Genomic DNA, 17,315 nt, shown 5'->3' with positions numbered 1-17,315 from the left:
GTTTATGTCAACTTCCACTGTGCTAGGCATTTCGCTACACAGGGGTTACGACAATCACTAATATAAGGAAAGACAGACTAGTAGATGAGCTTTGAGATTAGCATACACATTACCTCATCTTGCTACATCATGTTCAAATTAATTCTAAAATACACTGTAGTGAAGATGGAAGGAGCCGTTACGGATAAGCTCAGCAGTTGCACTATGGATGAAAGAGCTTGTGCAGAGCTAACGTGCACAGAAACAGTGTGGAAGCAGTGGCAAAGTGCAGTATAGTGGAGTGGAAAAACAGAGAAACCCTTGCTTTCTGAAACTGAGACACACGCTTATCCTCAAACTGGGTGACAAAGACTGAATGTGATGGATACTAGGTAGGAGACAGGTATCATGTTCAGAAAAAAGTCAGCAGGCAAGGAAGATGACTTACGATAACTACACAACTGGTGAAAAACGGAATTAAACTACTCTGACATCAGTGAACACACCCTCTAAGACAACAGGCACTGCAGAGGTGACTTGCAACTGGCCAGGAAAATGAATTCCAAATAAAAACTAGGTCACTGCTTAAAGATGGACTGCACAAAAATCCGATTTCTATTCTGATAGAGAGATGTGGGACTGAGGTCAGAATCTGGTTACACAACCTTAGGTCCACAGCAACATCACAAAGGTCACTGGAGTTTCAACAATGTTAGAGAAGTAGTCAAAAACAAAGCCTGGGCCGAGAATTTAGAAGTGTAAAGTCAGGCTCAAGAGAGCATGGCTAGAGTTCAACCTCTTCAGCTGTAACTAGGAAGAATGGAAGGAAGGAAACACCACATCAGAACATTTAGTCAGATATCGACACAAAAATTTTCTCTCTTGGACCAACCTGTGAATACACGTAGATTCTTTAAAAAGACTTGGGTTCCAACTCAAATAAATAACATCATAGTACTGGCACAGGTCCTCCCAGGCAATCCAGAAAATGCCTAAAAAGGAAACGCTGTTATTGTTTCCTTACCAGACACCTGATTTTACTTGTTTTTCAAAAGTCTCTTTCCAGGCAAATGATACAGCTTATATAAACCGACATTTCTGTAAAACTTAGTAGCAACGTCTGCATTGCCCAAATTCCTAAATTCAGACTTAACCCCCAAAACAAACAGGCTAAACCAAGAAAAACAACTTAGTCTCTGCTTATAATCAAGGACTTTCTGAAGCTGTCAGAATGCTTTTCATTATCAAGCTCTAAGCAGAAAGTATGAGAGAATCTGTTGTATTGAAAGAGACATCATTAGGTGATTCTGACCGGTTGGGGGGGGGGGGGGGGGGAATAAAATTACACAGTCAAACAGGTTTCCCCAATTCAACAACCTACTTCAGTAGTCATCTAGCACAACCAAGTATTCAGTCAACACGTGAGTATGTTTGAATGTATTTCTAAGATACTTCATCCAACACCTACGTGACTTGCTTTGGCACCCTGAATCTGCTTCATCTTGACAACATTCTCATGCATTTATTCTAATTCTCCATAGCTCCCTTAATTGCAACTCCAGCCAACAACAATGCCTGCAAGCTGACAGATTCCTGATGAAATGAACTCTCAAAAAGGTAACAGCCTGATAATTCAAGTCTCTGACACAAGCAGTTGCAGATCTTGCAGCACTAAAAAAAATAAAATAAAAATGCAGGCATAATAGCTACACGCGTAGACAACAAGACCAGAGTGTAAATCCAGTCAGAAGAAACAACTCCCTTAAAATTATTAATGTAATTTTATATAAGTTTTAACTACTAGATGTTACCGATACAAATTCCTTACTAAATGAATTGGTAAATAAATAATAAGCTAATCCCTCATAACTGTCACAAAGCCAGGGCTGCTATTCTTATATTTAAATAAAAAGTTTTCATTATGCGTTTGCACGAGGCTTATCAATAAATGCTATAATTTAATGGGTTTGGATGCATACTGTTGTCAGAATAGAGTGGCATTGAAAAAAAGGGCTCCCTCACAGCAGATATACACAGACAGCAACTAGGATACTATAAAAAGAGCAGACATCTCTTTCTGAATGAAAAATGCAGCTTCTGCAGAATTTCTAAACCGTCAGCAACCTGCCCTTCCACCAGCAAACCCACAGCGACTTTCCAGATGCTACACTCTGCTGCTCCCTAGGGAAGATGGGACAGGACAACACTGGGCATCATTCCAAGTGGCTTCCCTGGACAGTGACATAGTAATACCACTGTCTCAAAGACTGATCTCAACCTACTCTTACAGCTGGAAATAGAGTGTATGTAAAGATTTGTTTACAGATATATAAATGTAATGCAAGGGGAAAAAAAAACCCACTTTCCTCCAGTGCATAACCTCAAATACAGGCGAGACTAATTTAAATACTGATTACAGTAAGCATGTTGATACTCATTTGCAAATGTTGGAGGAAAAAACCCACAAAAAGTCTATTCACATATTAAAAAGCAGCATTACACAGCTTATTGTCTTATCTTACCTTTGCACTGAACTCCCCCACACCCAGATACTGAGATAGCAACACTTAAGCAGGGAGGTAATTTCTTGTCAATAAATCTGAGATATATTAAACAGTCCAGATTACTTAAAACCCCAGACAAACCTGAAATGGATTTAAATACACAAATACTTCCTAAACCTTTGGGCTATTTAGTTACTAGTATTTGTTTTACTCTCCTTCTCTTTGTGCTTAAGCATTTCTTTCCACCTTCCTGCAGGGATACACCACAAAGACCTATATTATCTGAAAAGATAGTGGCTTTTTAAGGCTTATTACCATTGTCTATTTTCTGAGCTGTTCTTGGATCAAAGTTCAAGTATTTTTGTAAATCTGGGGTCCAGTTTCTTGTGTCATTTTCACTGTATCGTCCCTTCCAACGTAAGTGGCTCCAGGGATTTTTCAACTGAAGAAATCGAAGTCCCTGAAGAAATACAAAATAAAATTGTTGGATTCATCTTGTCAAGGTAATTTTTATACTAACATGGAATATGGACCAATAGCTCAAGAAAATACAGCATCATTAAGCTTTCTGGAATTTCCCAACAGAGCTCAAGACAAAATAAACTCTATTAGACATCAGAGCAAAAAATCAGTAGCTAACCATCACAGACAGGTTTCAAACAGGCATCTGAAAACATCTTCAGTTTTACTTGATACCTTGTATTCTCTGATATCCAGGACTGCATATGCATGGGTTGGAACTAAACCCCATTTTTCTCCTTCCTCTTCAGACATCACCCCTGTTGCTGTTGTGATAAGGACATCTCCCTTGTGAAATCTGTTCAAAAAGAGGTGAAAAATAGCTTAATTAAAATCTTGCAAGTTGCAAACTAACACTTGCCAGACACTGTAATAGTATGTTTTTACACTGTCCATTAGCGTGACCCTGCTTTATAAAAAATGGAATACAGTTTTTTTGTCAGCAGAAATCACTCCTGAAAAAGCTTGAGAAAGTGGAACCATGTTCTTTCAGTATTTAAGTATAGGCTTTAAGTGAAAAATTACTATTTTCATATAATTTCATATTTTTTATAAATAAAAACTTTGAACTTCAGGTTGATAAATGCTATCTGTGACACTTTTTAAAGCTACTCTTCACAGATCTTCAGCTGAACACAAATGTGGTTTCATCAACACGTAGCCAATCACTGCATATAGCAAATTTAACAACTCTGTCACACCCCCAGGATTCTGAAGGAGCTTCCCAAAACCTTAAGAATTCATGCTTCTATACTTTTGCAGGTGTTTACACTAAAGTTTTGTGTCCCCCAGCAAGGGCCTTACAGGGTCTGAATTGCCAACTCACAACAACTGAGTTCTGCAATTGTTCTGAATTGCAATTGTTAATTTCGCAACAATTATTGTTGTGAAAACACACTAGCATGTTTCCCAGCTCATGCTAAAATGCAAGTACACACTCAGCGTCCCTAGACAGTTTACAGGGTCACTGGACTATGGATCAACACATTTTCGGTCTAGCACTGGTGAACAACAGTGATGCTATAATGGCTAGATCCCATCCTAATTGCAGTCACACCTCCAAATGGCAACGCCGAAATACCTGAAGAGTTGTTGACCATCAGCTGAGAGCTCCTAACCAACTGAAAGAGCACTGTAGAAAGTCACGCTCTTTTATCATGAATGCAGATGTTTCAGTCAACAGAATATCCCCCTTCTACTGCATTGAAATGCATAAGAAACTGGTCACACAAGGCCATTTTGAAAGAAATCAAAGTACTTGCTAGCTGACATTTATAAATTACAGCTCTGTCTTTCACCTCAAGTAGAATTGTTATGGTAGGTCTGAAGATCAGTATTGCAGTTTTGATAGACTTTTGCTGCTCCTCCAGGAGATCTACTAATGGGGCATAATAACCAAGATCTTGTGATACAATTAGAAATACTATATTATATCTGCTTGCTAAGGACAGCAGATCAATGCCAAAGTTCTGGGGAACTGTGTGGGAACACAGAACACATTTCCTTCTACTCTTTAAACACTTTTAACTTGTATATTGGTTCCAAGCTGCTCTTCTCTGACTGTATTCTGTTTTCTTCATCAAGAAGTGGGCTACTATTTTTTCTCTTCATATGTAAAGAAGAAAAATCACCTCAAACAAAATTCCACAATACTTTACTCTTCTGTTCTATCAAAGCCACCGATACCTCAATTCTTCTTCTTCCAGAAAGCATATGGAGGTTTTATAAAGTACAATTTGTAGTAGTACCAAAATGCTATTGAAGGATCTGTGGTGACTGTGCTGCTTTTACAGTGGTAATGCAGCTACTACACAGCAAGCATTTTAATTACTTAGGAAAGAACAAACTTCTACCTCTGATAAAGCATTCTGAAAGTACTATCTTTATTGAAAGCTTGATTGTCAGAGTGCATAGCAATTCTTTCAGGTATCCAACCAGTCAGTGCATGGAGATCAATATTCTGAAATGCAAGCATTCAAAAGAAATCAGAATAGATAATCCATCTGTAAGCATATGATGTCTGTACACAAATTATAAAGGCGCCTTGAAAGAAATCAAGTATACACAAGTTACAATATATCGCTACACATAAAAGGCTAAAGATTAAGACTATATTAAAAAAAACCCCAACCAAATAAAAACTTATTTGATTAGTTTAGAACAACATCTCCATTTCCAAATAGCCTCAAAAAAAAAAAATGCTGGAAAGTGAACTGATGAAACAAGCTGGAATTTCAGAGCAATGGAAGCATAAGAGAATGATCAATCGTGCTCAATTCTATGATGTGTTCTATTTTATCTCGTTGATTCACAGACTTTTAAAGCACAGTCTCAGAAGAAATATTTGGAACCTTGCTATTATATATGCATTTTAAATAATTTATGTTTTACTTCTAAGGCTCAGGGTTTGGGGTTTTTATTCTTTTTGGTAAAGCTGACACTGACATATATTTCCATAAAAAGACGCTTTAATCTCCCCATTTCATCTCTTTGCATCATTGCTTATTCCTTTTTCTTTTGCTTCGTACTCCTCAAAGCAAAAGCAGAGACTATAAATGCTTGAAGTGTCAATAACCAGCACTGGTGGGTGGGAACTTGAGGAATTACAGTACAACACAGCCAGTAAGTAACCCTGATTGTACAAAGAAGCTATAATACAGTTGAAAACAGAGGGGACAGGATGGGTGAAGATTAAATGGCACAAGTCAAGCTATTTTTCCAGATAGCAAGTTAGAGGACGACAATGGGAATAAAACACAGCTATTCTCACCAGCTTCTGTCCTCCAAAACAAAGCAGCCCAACACTGACATAAACATACACAAAAACGTACGCTACAATTAACCCCTTATACAAAGCCACATTTGTCTCCATAATAATTTTTCAAAAGGTGATGATTAACTAGTATACCCTCCAAGAATGCAATTATCGAGACACCAACTAGAATGTGAACAGCACCATGAAATCAAAAATACACTGTTAAAATTTTTTTTAAAATTTTAAATTAAAATCAGAAATGCTTCCTAAGTAATGAATGAAGATTATGCGGGCTACTCATTTCAGTAAACCGTCCCTCTTTAAAAGAATAACTTGCATGTCAGCCTAGCTGCAGTACGATGACTGTTTCTTTAGTAACCACATTATAGGAACCCATTACATATTTATGTAAATGAGTGGAACAATCTGTTAAACAAACTTTCACAGATCAAAGTACTTGGCTCCCTCTATAGACATGTACTAAATGACTAGCTTGTTCCTTTTCTAGCTGACTCCTCTACCTAATGAGGGAGAACTGTCCTATTTATTGAATGACAGTAAGAAACCAAAATCAGCAGTATTTATATGGGCAAAAAAAATTATGACTTTACCCAACACTTCCATCTAGGCTCTATACAAACACATATACTTCCCAACCATAAGTGCCAATCCTGCAGTCAGAGAACTAAGATTAACTCTGCCCATCAAGATGTCTTGCTCATTCTATTTTGATGGAATAAATCTCATCGAGTACAGCTAAGCATATTTGTGAAAGAAAGAAATGGAAAAAAAAAAATTTAAGAAAACGTCAAACCCAATACTTGCCTCCCCAAGCAATTCATTTATTTCACTAGAAGGAAAGTTATTTGACCCAAGATAATCTAAGTGGAATTTTTGCCTCTTGGAAATAATCTAGTACTTACAGAATTTGATCCAGGAAAATCATATCCTCCCATGACCTTCATGTAAGCCTTTTCTATTAGCGATACCCATAATTCATTCTTATTGTTAGAATAAGAGCAGAGAAGTTCCCCATTATGATCAACAGGTAACTGGTCATCTATGATTACCTGTGTGAAATAAAAAAATGAAAAAACATCATAAAGATAAAGTATTTTGGAAGTACTTAAAAAAATAAAACCAAACTCTCATTAATATACAGCTTCTCAGACAGCCAGATCTGACCATTGCTTTCAGATGTGGACACCCCTATCAATCCTGCAGTGGTTTGCCCAAGTGAACAAGAAATTCTGCTGCCAGCTCTTACTTGCACTGGTCCACTGGGTAACCTGTGATCACCTGCCTCGCTTTCCCCTATGTAAAATGGGGATGATGACAGTATGCTCTTGTAAAGTGTCTAATACCTATTGAAAAAGGTAGCCACAGAGAAGTTCAATGTAATTAACAGCGTTAGAAAAAGGAAAGAAAAGCCTAGCAATATCCCTCACCTAATTAGGAAACAGAGCATAGACTGTGCTTGGTAGCCAGCAGAAAAATAAACAGTTATTTATCTATAAGGAAATGAACTATGTGTCACATCACTTTCATGGTCTCTACTTCAGATTTAAATTTCTTCTCTCTGGAAAGGAAAAAAAAACCCCAAAGCAGCAGTTGTGAAAGTATCAACATTTCTTCTTTAAATTAGGTAGAATATCTTCGGCATTATTACAGATTGTTACTGTGGTATTTGTAGTGGTCTGAAACAGTTTCCCAGAACAGATGTTTCAGTTTCACATTGGCATTAGTCTGTTACCAATATGGGCTACCAACACAGCACATTTTCTGGTCAAATCCTGTCTGTGCAGGAATGAATAATCCTTTTCGTAGAAGAGCAAATGGCCATTCATCCTAACAAAAGGCAGCCATTAGGAGATATTTTGGAAAGAGTATTAAGAGCAAGGCAAGCACATAAATGATACTTCCCTGAAACATTCAGATTCCAAAATTTTGCAACTCAAGTACTTCCTGACCCAGAGGTTATATCTTAGCAATTAATAGCCTTTGAGGACTTTCCCCTTACTCCCCTGCCCCGTGAATACGAGCACTCAACTTCTGAACTCCCATAAACATTCATCAGTCACTATGATCTGCAATAACCAATGCTACAGTTAAGTATTATATGAAGAAATGCATTATTTTATGCCCTTATTTATTGCACTGAAAAGAAAATGAAGTTGCTTGTGTGTTTACGAGGTTCTATCATATATCTTCAGGCATCTCCTCTCCTTACTAAAAATCTGTGGTCATCTGAGTTACTCTTCTACGGTCATTCCATGTCTATACTCTTTCTGGATGTCCCCCTCTGTACTTTTTAGTTCTGTAACTTCCTTTCTAAGATGGAGTGTAAAAGCGGATTACTTGCACACGCTATTCATAAATATGGGATGCATAATTTTGTTCCTGTATGGTTTTCATAACTCTTTTAAGCAATATAAGGATTTTTAATTAATTTAGCGTAAGGCTATTTTCATGAATGTCTGTACAAGAAATACCTACATTCTGTTACATACTTCACAAACAAAATGAACCTCAGAAGTTTTAACAATTAAAAACCACTTTCCAACAAAATGTATCTAAAGTTTTTGCTATGCAAGCATAGCTTCACAGTGAAGCAGACCAAGCCTTTAAAATATATGACTGCTTAACAGTATTAAGTCTCCCCAAAACCATTTACCTTCCTAGGTACACCATTGATATGAAGCTTCACCATGTATTTGCCACATGGATTATATTCTGGTTCTCCTTTCTTATTCTGAGGGTAAATTATACTGTTAAAAAAAAGAAAAAAAGAGGAGGGAGTTGTGACATAAATGACTTGACTGTACATACACTGATAACAATAAAAGTGGGATTAACATAGTCTGTTTCTGGAATTTACACTGAACATAAATATGGAATTTTTAATGAAAAAGCAACTCAAATTTAGTAAAAATGACAAATGATATTTAAATAGGTTTTATTTTTCAGGCCTTGCTCTTGCTGCAGTTCTCTGCTTAATACAGTAATAAAAAGAGCATAAGTAACCTGTTTCTCCAACAGAAGCAAGGCAAACAAATTTATCTTACTATTAAACAAACGGTATTTACATATCTGTAGTATAAATACAATATTTGCCTGAATGACAAGTCAAACATTTGAAGAAGGAGAAGACAGTGCAGAACTCGCTGCTCTTGAAAAGAATACAAGTTCAGTTCTAATGAGTATAGGTTAAAACAAAAAAAAAAATATCCAGGAACAACATTCACACACTGGTCTGGCAACGGGCTCCCAGCAGATTCTGCCAAACTGCGCCATATTTGTCACAGGACGCCAGTCAAGTGGAACTGAGATAGTATTGTTAACGTTAATTCTACAATGCGATGCAAGCATAGCAAAGTAGGAAAATAAACCTATAAAGCACTGTAAGTAAAATTTCTATTAAAAACCAAACAAAACCTTCCAAACTATTTATTCCTCCTCAAAGCACATCTGAAGTTAAGACTCCAGTGTCTGTATACATAGCTATATAAAGTTAGCTTGCCTCTCAGAAGTGCTGAAGCCACACGAGTCCCAGGGAGATGAAGGCGAAACAAATGCTAGTTTTTACTGTGTCCAACTGTCATAGAACATATTGCAAAAGCTTGGCAGTATTACGTCTGAAAAGATCTTAGAAAGCAACAGCTACTTACCTTGTGATCAATTTTTTGTTATATCTTCTTTCATATGCTGCACTGATAGCTAGTGATGCCACGAACGAACAATCTGACACTATCGTCTATAAAGAAAAGAAAACCAGTGAGGACATTTACTAATAACCTACATACTGAAAGACAAACGGGGTGTGTGGAGGGAAAGAAAATCGTCAGTTAGTAATTCCCTTCAAAAGGGAAAGATTTGAACCAAGAGAAGCAAAGTTACTACCTAAAAGGCAGGAAATGTATGCTTGCTCAACACGAGGCCCCTACAGAGCAAACCAGAGTTAGAATTATTTATGACATCAGAGGCAAATGAAGATACCTCAGCATTCACGCCCTCCCTCCTCCCCGAAACACACTGTGTAATATAATCCATAGCCTATGGCATAATCTATTGCTGATTTCGGAACTGCTTGGGCCACCTGCAACTTCACACTAAACAAGACATTTCCACTATTCTCAACGGGCCACTCTGCTTCCTGTCAAATAAAAAATTGAAACTCTTGCCCATTATTTTTCCCATGCAGTAAATGAAGTGAACTATTTGCTGCAGAGTACACCTTGCCTTTTTTCATACTAACCTTACCGCTATTTCTGGAAAACAGGATTTTTCAGCTGGAATTCAAATTCTGATTTTCCACTGCTGACACACCTGTTTATTCTGCATGGAATCTGAAGCGATACTCTTTATTTAATTTCACAAGAGCTGAGGAAAGCACTCTCACATTTGGGGATTCCTTTTTGAACAAGCAGGTCTTATATACCCTGCAATAAACTGCTAGCAGCACACATTTCTCTTTAGGAATAATTTACCTGCTTTATGCTGAAACTTGATACAGTATAAATCATCGTAGGGTTATTTGTTATGTCATCTGGTCGCACCCACTTGGCAAACATTGCTTTCTGTTTGGGGGATAATGGTAACTTCCCACATTTATCACTAGGTTTAAGAGAGAAAAAAAAGTAGAAATAAATCAGTATCAGCTTAGAACAGCTATTCATAGTATGTCCAGTCTTCTATGTGTCTGATAGATGGTGCAAAATATGCGCAGAACAGTTACACAGCTTGGTATACAGAGCTGTAAAACAATTTCAAAGAACACTACTGCTAAGTTTGTGATTCTCAGGGGAAAAAAGCAAAAATATTAAAAACATGAAATAAAACCCAAGAGCTTCCTTCATACAGGACTAAACAGGAGAAGGAAATTCCAAAAAGCCTTCTACACCAGCAGAACTCAAGTTCTTCACTTTATTTCAGTATGATGAACTAATAATAAAAAGTTTCTCCAGTTCTGAAAATATCGAGGCTTGTCTGATTGACAAGCCTATAGCAGAAAATTGAACAACAACAAAAAACCCAAACAAATGACCAACCCAACCCAACCCCAGGTGTCTTTGTCTATTACGGCTATGTAATTTTACATATTATTATTGCTCATGAATGAAGGTCTAGCAGTTACATATCACTCTTCCTTGGAATAGTCCTTTACAGAGGAAACGGCTACCACCTTCATTTTACAGGTAACTGAGGCAGAGGGAGCTAAACTTGTTAGCATCCAGCAGAATCAGGAAACGGACCCACGTTGCCAGCCCAGCCCAAAACTCCAAAAAGCCAAATACAGTGTTGTTCTTATAGGCCTGAAGACATAAATGCAAAAGCACTGCAGAGCAGGGTCAGCTTACATTAAACAGTTTTAAGGTCAGACTGGAAAAAGGAAGTGGTAGTATTTAAATATCTCTGCCTGAATTATGCTTAAAAGCCTACTTAAACAATTTTAAACTCTGAAAAAGAAAACATAGAAATACCAAATACGGGAAAGCTTTGGAAATAAAAACAAAAGTTCAGTAATTGAATCACACTTACGAAAATGGCATAGGGAAGGCAAAACGTTCCCTCAGATCAACGCTCATGAAAGGTACATATTCAATGCCATTAATTTTTGAAGTCTTCCTGCAAGTCATAAGACAAAAAAAATTTAGTTACAAACCTATCTATCATCTTTCAAAGACTAAGTTCCAGAAGGTAACAACAAAATTAGTTTTTAAAAACTAACAAGACACAGCGCTTCTGAAAACAAGACAAATACCTCTTGAAAATGAAACCACCACTGTATTTATTTGGGTTTGAAATGTGCAGTACTTGATGGCTCAGTCACTAATCCTGCAAGACTTGACCTGCGGACAAGTCACCATGCCAGGATAGAAATTATTATCAGCCACAAACTTCTTCATAGTTCTAGAAGTCACATTTAAAACTACATCTGTCTACATAGAATTTCTCAAGTCACTTAAGCCTCTCATTAAAGAGACTCTTAGAATAAGTTGACAACAATTAACAATTAGCAACACTTAGATTTCATCTAATTGGGGCAGTGTTTTGGAACACTTTGCCAAACAACAGTAACAAAAATACTGCACATGTGTATTAGTTCGTTTTTGACTAAAGCGCACAGAACACTTTCTAAAAAATGAAAATCATATTTAAATGTGAAAGTAATTTAAGTTTCAAACAAGGAGTTAACTGAAAAAGTCATGTAAAATTTTTTTAAATCAAATGCCGATTAAAGATGTGAAACAACCTGAAGTTCTCTTGCAAGACTTAAACAAAAAAACAAACAACAACAAAAAAACCCCAAACCAAAACCAACACAAAAAAAACCCCTCAAAAACCACTCAAACCATCCACAAAACCAAAAACATTCACTGCATAGGCACTACAAGAGGAAAAAAGTGAAATTTTAGTAAGGCAATTCTTAATGCTCTGCAACTTTTGAAACACACGTACATTCTACCTTCACAACCACATCCTCAGTCCATTTAAGTCCCCTAAAGTCAACAAGCAGACTAAATGTTTTACAACCAAAGCCTGGACAGTGTTGAGCATCACCTCTGTCACAATCTTTTTTATTGCATGGGGAGGAGAAGGCAGGCTGAAACACCTATGAGACAATGCATTTATTTTTTTAAAGATATATTCGATAGTTTTCAAAATTCATGATTTAGGCTAAAGGTTTTATGGATTATTTGTAGCTTATTCCACCTATAATAAAAATCAAAGCAAAAGGTACTGGATGCAACCAAAGTCACAGTCCTACAAAATATTATGCTTTCTCAATTTCTAGTGAAGTAGTAGTTGTATAATCTATAAAAACATCTTTGTACCTTGGCATCTCAGAGACAGATCTTTCATGATCTCAGTCAGGTAGGTTACGTGTAACATACAAAAATAAGGCTATGAAAAACAATCCTGGCCGTCAGTTACAAGAAATTGTCTTCTAAATACACTCTAGAAAATACGGTCTGTGAAAAAGAGCCACTCATTACATTACCATAGAGAATACAAGAATTTATTAATGTGCAGGTAATACCACCAATGAGGTTTGTAAGAGGTGGTTTTCCAACCTCTGTTTATACACCTCATGCTTCAGCTGTTTCAATCTACCGTGTAAGATGCACAAAGGATGTGAGCACAAATGATAACATTTCGGAAAAACTTGTCTTCAGCTTACCTGAGTACTTCAATCTCCTCTGCAGTGTACCTCTGACCTTGAGATTCACTAGCTTGTACTGCTCTGATTGTCTGTGGCTTATCATTTAAAGAAAAATCAGGTCCCAATGGAAAGAATGTTCTGACTGGCTGATTTGGTTTAGGTGCAGTTGACTTCTCCTTCTGAGATGACTTTGACACAGATTCCTTCAGTGCCTCTGCTCTAAAGCAAGTAAAAATGCATTTTGTTTACAACGATGATAAAAATATAGTTATGGTTCAATTATTTATTTGCTTGGTTCACATTCCCACATATGTTAAATGGAATGAACAAATGCCCAACTTGGCCAATACCACTTTTCCTAAGAAAAATCAATCTCTGATGCCAGTACTTCTTTACTTTCCTGTTCCAGAATCAACTAAAATATAGCATTTCCAATTCATATATAAGCTACTTTTGGCAGAACTTGTTAGATTTTTGTTGCTTTCAATTATGCTAATAGGAGAATTTGTGTAAGTGTTCATTATCTGGAACCTCACAACAAGGCCACTGAAACACAGAGAGAGAAAACTGATTTGCATCCTCTCATACCTTCAGGATTTAATTTGTCTAGCAGCTACAATAGCAGTAAAAACCCACTAGCATTCTCATAACCCAGCATTTCAACTGCTTGAAGACTGTGTATTCAGGAGCCGTATTTTGTTGTTGTTGCATTAAGCTGCTGAATAGTCACACATATGCAAAATACGGGGTTTTTTTTGAACAGACTGAGAAGTGCTGAAAACCAGCTTATACTGAAACTTAGCCCAACATAGTCTGTTATTCGCCATCATACAGTCAATTTAAAAAGAATTACATTGAACTTACACTCGTGTAACTTGTTTCAGATACAGACTCCACTCTGCTAGATCTACCCATACAACTAGATTGCTACTGTCAAGGTAAGTATTTCCCAGTTTCCAAGCTGTCTTCCTTATGAAGGGACGCCGACACCCTGACTTCGTGCTAGCCTGAATTCAGCATTTTTAGATATATAAAAACTGTAGTAGAGTACTCCGATTCATATCTCTGAAGACTGAAGTAGTGCATTGGTACTAACAAATACACAGTCCTTTCCTAATTCTGCACGTCCCAAGATTCCCAGAGGGTTGGCACAACAGCTGCTATATTCAGCGGTATCTGCCAGGAGAACTCTACAGGAGCTAGCTCTGCCCAGAATCCATACTCTTTGCAGTACAGAACAGACACACTAGATTGAGAATCCAACTCGGAGAGTGCACTTAGACCTGACAGCAAGTATGTTTACTAACATTAGCAATACTCACCTATCCAGTGCTTGTCGAGCCAGCTGTTTCAGTTTTGACTGGAGGCCTGCTTCTGAAGTTTCAGTAGCCTTAAGTGCAAAATAAAAGAAAAAGCTACACATCCAAACACCCGCAGGTTTTATAAGCTCAGTTTGTCAAATTCCACACTTATAGATTACAGCAAACAGTAACTAGCTATCTTTTCCAATTCTCTTTTGAAATGAGCAAATATGTTTTTTTTTAAAATCTCAGCATAAAAAGTGTACTAAGCAAGTGAATATCATTTTGCTGTTCTAGTGAATGTTCATGGAACGGAAGTGATATTTAGAATTTTTCACCATGGGAAACACTGTATACACAAAAAGTTTGCCAGAAGAATTAACCATATTAAAACACTATGGGCAGAAAGAAGACAAAAACAAATGTTACATATACTACAGAGCTTAGATGTGTTCCAATTCTTTTCCCCAAATGAGTCAAAAATAATCACGGTAACTTAGAAAAAAATTTTTTGAATGTTTACTTTCATAAAATACAAACAAACAAGATTGCTTGCAAGTTAAAAATCTTATTCTTGCACATTTAAGGCATAAAATAATCTATGCCAGGGCACCAAAACAGATATCAAGAGTGCTAACTTCTGTTCCCAGTTGGGAGGTCAGTTATGACAGTTTATGCTTTTGTTTTCCTTACAGATGAAGCATGGCTACTGCAGCTAAACACTGTGCAAGAGGCACAACATGAGGTGTGGCTTCTCCTGTGACACCCACAAGCAGGTTTCAGGTTCTAGCTTTGTACCTTGACCGATTCTCTCAGGTCAGCTAGGTCAACTGAGGAAACAAAAGGCAAGCTACTTTCACCCCAAGAAACAAAACTAGGAACATCCTCTATAAGCAACTATTTTCATTTACAAATAAATTACACTCAGAGTTCCTGGTTGGAAAAGACTTTGAAAGATGTATGAAGGTAAGCAGTGTGGAGATGGAACACCAGCACACTCATCTAGAAGTCAGCCACAGAAGAGGAGGAATGGCTGCTCTTTGAGTACTTCAAGGGTAAGGAAGAAACAAATCTCTCCACCTGAATATACTGAGGAGAAAGACAGAAGTAAAGCTTCAAGATAGCAGAGTTCCTTCAATCTTCTTTCATCCTGGGAAGAAGAAGGTACTTTTTGATCACCCTAAGGGACAAAGCCTACAGTCATCTCAACAAAATAATATGCTAGTCAAAATTAAAAGAAACTTCAGCAGTATCTGTACCTAATGAAATACCCGATAAAAGCAGTTGTTTATGAGAGATAATTTCAGACTAACTTCAATATATTCAAGTAATATTTGCATGCACTGACACAACAGAAGGATGAACACAGCAGAGGAAAAACAGTATGCCACTGCAGTAAGTTTTATGTAACAGACTGAAGACGTTCTGCTCCAACAGCTCAAGTGGAAAAACTAGAGCAGTTCTACTAACTCTTCATCTGGTTACGCTGTATCACCAGGGTTTTTTAACCTACATAAAACCAGTTTATAGAATTCAGAGAAAAGATTTTACTCTAGCATGTAGCAAAAGGAACATTCCCCTCCCAACAACCCACATATATTTACATTATAAAAAGGGAAGAGAAGGATAAAAGAAAAATAGACTTGGTGGAGTTACATTATGATGGTGAGCTCTTCCTGTAATGAGTGAGTTAAGGCAACTGGACTTAAGGGAAAAAAGCAGTACCTGTAATTATATTCTCCATCATTTATGCAATGGCCAATTCATCCTTACCATTAATTTCAGTGTGAATTTAATTCCCCCGTAACAGCTTTAAAGTTGAGCACCGAGTAATCAAGTAGAATTTTTACTAGTTTTGGCATCAGTAGACCATTATGTTTTCAGAAAGTGTTACACACAAAAATTTCCTTTAAATTACTTCCTTTAATGTAGTCAGAAAGTAATATAGCTGACACATTAGCAAGCCATCGTCAGTTTTAACTGTTTTTAATTTCTGTTTTAGTGTTGCATTCACTCCAGGGCAAAAATTAACATGAAAAAAGTTCTAGAATATTTCTAGCTTTTAGTATAATCCAGTACAGGAAAAACACATAAATCACAAGTCCCCATAAATTTACAGTGCTGAACAGCAACGTAACATAAAGACTGGAAGAAATACTAAAAAAAAAACAGTGAAAAAAAGATTAAAACCCAGTTTTTTTAGAATTACAGGTACTCCATTTTTAAGCCAGCCTTTAAGGGTCAGTCACTTGTGTAAGTGGAAGAATTTCTTACCATCACATAATTCCACCAAGTTAACCTGTAGCTTAACATACTGTTTTCAAACAGAGTTCCACCGCTTCTGTGTACAACTCTACAGCTTCTTCTGCATTGCCTTTATCATCTTCATCAAAAGCCTGTGTAACTAGGAAGTGAGCACGCTCCAAGTCCAACTGTTGTTTTGACTTCAGAGGGTCTGTGTTCTGCGACTGGACTAAATGAAAAAGAAAGTACTTAGCTTTCTACAGCGGCAGACGTCTAAAAACATCCTTAACATGGTACTGAAACACAAGCAGTTCTAATCAGATGGGTGATATCTATTTTTTTGGCTGGAAACCAAAACTTTCTAAACTTTGCTAAAAACATCTTTGCAAGGACAAGAAAACACCACCACCCCCCAAAGCAGACATACTCTCTTAGGATATTTCACATTGCAAATAACGTACATAAAATCTCTTTCATACTATGCTAAAGACAAGGATGTTTAATTACGTAAAATATTGCATCATTTGTGAAAACACATCACCTATGGCAATATACAAGTTCCTTAGATGTCTATCTCATTTAATACATTTATTAATGACCTGAAGGAGAAGATGGAGTGCACCTTCATCAAGGCTGCAGACCCCACCAAATCAATTCACCCAAGGACACAGCTGCTATTCAAAGGGACACAGACAAGCTAAAGTAACAGGCTGACCGGAACCTTGGGAAATTCAACCAGGACAAATGCTATGCCCTGTGTCTGGGACAGGCTAACACCCTGCAGGGTACAGCTCTCCGGGGAAGGGCCTGGGGGACAGTTGGGTAAGCCCGAGCCAGCGATGAAGGCT

At 37.2% G+C, this 17,315-nt stretch overlaps 1 protein-coding gene across 1 annotated transcript in view; it reads right to left on the bottom strand.

Annotated features, from left to right (window-relative positions):
- Window positions 1-16,696, bottom strand: part of CAPN7 (calpain 7) — a gene marked incomplete at its 5' end in the record, with an annotated part of 30,130 nt that extends 13,434 nt beyond the window's left edge. The window contains 12 exons of the mRNA XM_009324194.1: window positions 872-971; window positions 2,799-2,943; window positions 3,180-3,300; window positions 4,856-4,962; window positions 6,681-6,827; window positions 8,432-8,525; window positions 9,426-9,511; window positions 10,245-10,371; window positions 11,296-11,382; window positions 12,941-13,141; window positions 14,245-14,312; window positions 16,539-16,696. Coding sequence (XP_009322469.1) covers window positions 872-971; window positions 2,799-2,943; window positions 3,180-3,300; window positions 4,856-4,962; window positions 6,681-6,827; window positions 8,432-8,525; window positions 9,426-9,511; window positions 10,245-10,371; window positions 11,296-11,382; window positions 12,941-13,141; window positions 14,245-14,312; window positions 16,539-16,696 — 1,441 coding nt within the window. The remainder of the gene's footprint in view (window positions 1-871; window positions 972-2,798; window positions 2,944-3,179; window positions 3,301-4,855; window positions 4,963-6,680; window positions 6,828-8,431; window positions 8,526-9,425; window positions 9,512-10,244; window positions 10,372-11,295; window positions 11,383-12,940; window positions 13,142-14,244; window positions 14,313-16,538) is intronic.
- Between the last annotated feature and the right edge of the window lie 619 nt (window positions 16,697-17,315).

This window comes from Pygoscelis adeliae, unplaced genomic scaffold, assembly GCF_000699105.1.
Source record: "Pygoscelis adeliae isolate BGI_AS28 unplaced genomic scaffold, ASM69910v1 Scaffold25, whole genome shotgun sequence".
Classification (NCBI taxonomy): Eukaryota; Metazoa; Chordata; class Aves; order Sphenisciformes; family Spheniscidae; genus Pygoscelis; species Pygoscelis adeliae.
This window is presented reverse-complemented; position numbering and strand designations above follow the sequence as displayed.